This window comes from Anneissia japonica, unplaced genomic scaffold (assembly GCF_011630105.1).
Source record: "Anneissia japonica isolate Jap-2015-1 unplaced genomic scaffold, ASM1163010v1 scaffold287606_len166773_cov115, whole genome shotgun sequence".
Lineage (NCBI taxonomy): Eukaryota > Metazoa > Echinodermata > Crinoidea > Comatulida > Comatulidae > Anneissia > Anneissia japonica.
This window is the reverse complement of record NW_022734863.1, coordinates 63,265-65,750: the sequence shown is the minus strand read 5'-3', so window position 1 is coordinate 65,750 and position 2,486 is coordinate 63,265. Positions and strand designations below refer to the sequence as shown.

At 34.0% G+C, this 2,486-nt stretch overlaps 1 protein-coding gene across 1 annotated transcript in view; it reads left to right on the top strand.

Moving 5' to 3' along the window:
• Positions 1-2,220, top strand: part of LOC117116511 (MAM and LDL-receptor class A domain-containing protein 1-like) — a gene marked incomplete at its 5' end in the record, with an annotated part of 70,379 nt that extends 68,159 nt beyond the window's left edge. The window contains 3 exons of the mRNA XM_033260573.1: positions 117-170; positions 315-368; positions 1,123-2,220. Coding sequence (XP_033116464.1) covers positions 117-170; positions 315-368; positions 1,123-1,733 — 719 coding nt within the window. The remainder of the gene's footprint in view (positions 1-116; positions 171-314; positions 369-1,122) is intronic.
• Between the last annotated feature and the right edge of the window lie 266 nt (positions 2,221-2,486).

Sequence of the window (2,486 nt, the reverse complement as noted above, 5' to 3'; positions counted from 1 at the left end):
AATCAAGTCATCCTTTGCAACAATGAGGCATGCTATTATTAAAATGATGACAAATGCGCGAATTTGAACTGTCGCTTTATCCGGTATTAATACCGTTTTTAACTTTATTTTTTTAGAAGTGTCTCTGCCAAGTCATAATAATGAAGAGGAAGTGGGTCATGTACATTCTGGTAAGTGTTAAATCAGGTCATTGCACTTTTTTAATTGGGACCTCTGGATGGGCACTCACACTGGTTTAACAGTATTGTAAAAATGTGCGAATTTAAACTGTGCGTTTGTTCGGTATTAATTTGTTATTTTTATTTGCTTTTCAGAAGTGTCTGTGCCAAGTCATAACAATGAAGATGAGGTAGAACGTGTTCATGCTGGTAAGTAAATCAAGTCATCCTTTGCAACAATAAGGCATGCTATAAGTAAAATGATGACAAATGCGCGAATTTGAACTGTCGCTTTATCCGGTATTAATATCGTTTACTGTCTAGATTAATAAGCCTGGTCGCCATATGCTATCTATATAAATAGAGGGAGGCTTAATTTCGAGATGTGCTTCTCGAGATCGATTCAGTGGCGGCGCCAGGATTTCGTCCCGTTTTTAAACCGTCGTTTTAAAAAAAATTGTGAATTTAAATTTTATGTTTGTCCGATATTAATACTGTTTTTTTTTTTTTTTTTTAATTATTATTATCATTACTGACTTCATAATTCAAAATTAAAAGTTAAAATTTAAAACTGAGACAACTATACAAGGAGAGCGTGCTTTTGGTATGCAAATATCAACCGAACACTGTTAAAGCCGAGCGAATGCTTACTGCTCATGCTCAGTTCATAATTACTGAACAGTGTAAAATATAAACAACTATCGAATAGGCCAGAAACCTTATTTACATATCAATTAAACACATAGCATCACAAGCTAGAGAACAAAAGAATCCAACCACATTTATTTCTTGTATAGTCGTAAGATTAACAAAGTAAAATAAATTTTAAAGTGAAAACATATATGGAATCGTCCTGCTTTTACAAGTCATGTTCCGCTTTTTAAACCGTCGTTGTTTAAAGTTCGGGATATGAAATGCAATGGTACCGGTAAACCGAATATACTCTACATATTTTTTTCAACAGGCCGAAAACGCTGTAATTGCAGCTGGCAAGAGTCGTATAAGAAACTTTTGTTGGAAGTGGAAATAACAAGAAATGAGCAACGGCGCACCAACGTCATATTGACAGAACTGCTGACAGTTATCAGAGCAAATAAAACAAATCAAAATGCCGCCGAACATGTCGACCATCCAGACACAGACCATACCAACATGGAAAATGTACCAATCAGCAATGGGCCTATTCAACCGAAAATGGAACTTGACAGCAATGGCTTCGTCATTGTTGGTGGGAGAGACTGTACCGTGGTACCGGTGACAATGCCAAGAGAAAAGTACATAGAAGTTCTAAAGGCAAACCAGAGGCCAACGACAGTAATTAAGTCATTACTGGACTGTTTGTTTGAACGACATGAGCTAAGCCGTAGTAATATTGGTGGTAGACAGGGCAAAGACCCACTTGATGAAAGAAAAGTTAAAGCAATCATGAGTCAAGTGTTTTTGCAATTCAGGAACACAGGTATACCTATGTCAAAAAAACAGTTAGTAAATGCTGTGAATGAAAAATGTAGATACAGCCGGCGGCTTGAAAAACATGGTTTAAATGAAGATCTTCCTACTTCGGAAGTTGTTTGATTGATATGCTTCATTTCTTGTTTCTATTGCGTTTAATTTCCAACAGTTTATAAGTCTGATAGTACAATAGTTACACAAATACTACTGCACATACCATAAACACTGACCATATATTTCGGATATATGCCGTAAATAGGCCTAATTATAATCAAACCCTGTACAGTAGTACTGTGCAGCAATATAACATTTTCTATACATTTTATAATTGCAGGGGGTCCCTGTTGGAAGTTCAATAAATAGTTTATTTATAGTTATATGTGGTGAATATATATGTGTCATTTCTTGTTTCTAAATGCTTTCCATTTTCAAAAATTTATAAGTTTGATAGTTACAATAGTTACACGAATACTACTGCACATACCACAAACACTTACCATACATTTCGGATATATGCCGTATTATAATCAAATTCTGTACAGTAGTACTGTGCAGCAATATAACATTTTCTATACATTTTAAAATTGTAGGGGGAAAAAAAGAAAACACAAAAAAGTCAGTCTAATTATAAATAAAATATATATAAATAAAAAGTATAAATCATAATGTTTAAAACACTATTAGGCCCCATAAAAAAATATTAGTTTATCACACTGCCAAAGAATAAAAACTGATGAGGGAGGGAGGTTCTTACCGATGTTTGCTGGTAAATGAATGGTTAGGCCCAAAGGACAAATATATAAAACGTCATAAGAATGGAATCAAATTTATATGTAAAAAAAAATGTTTTTGTTGTACCAATACACATAAATGCAA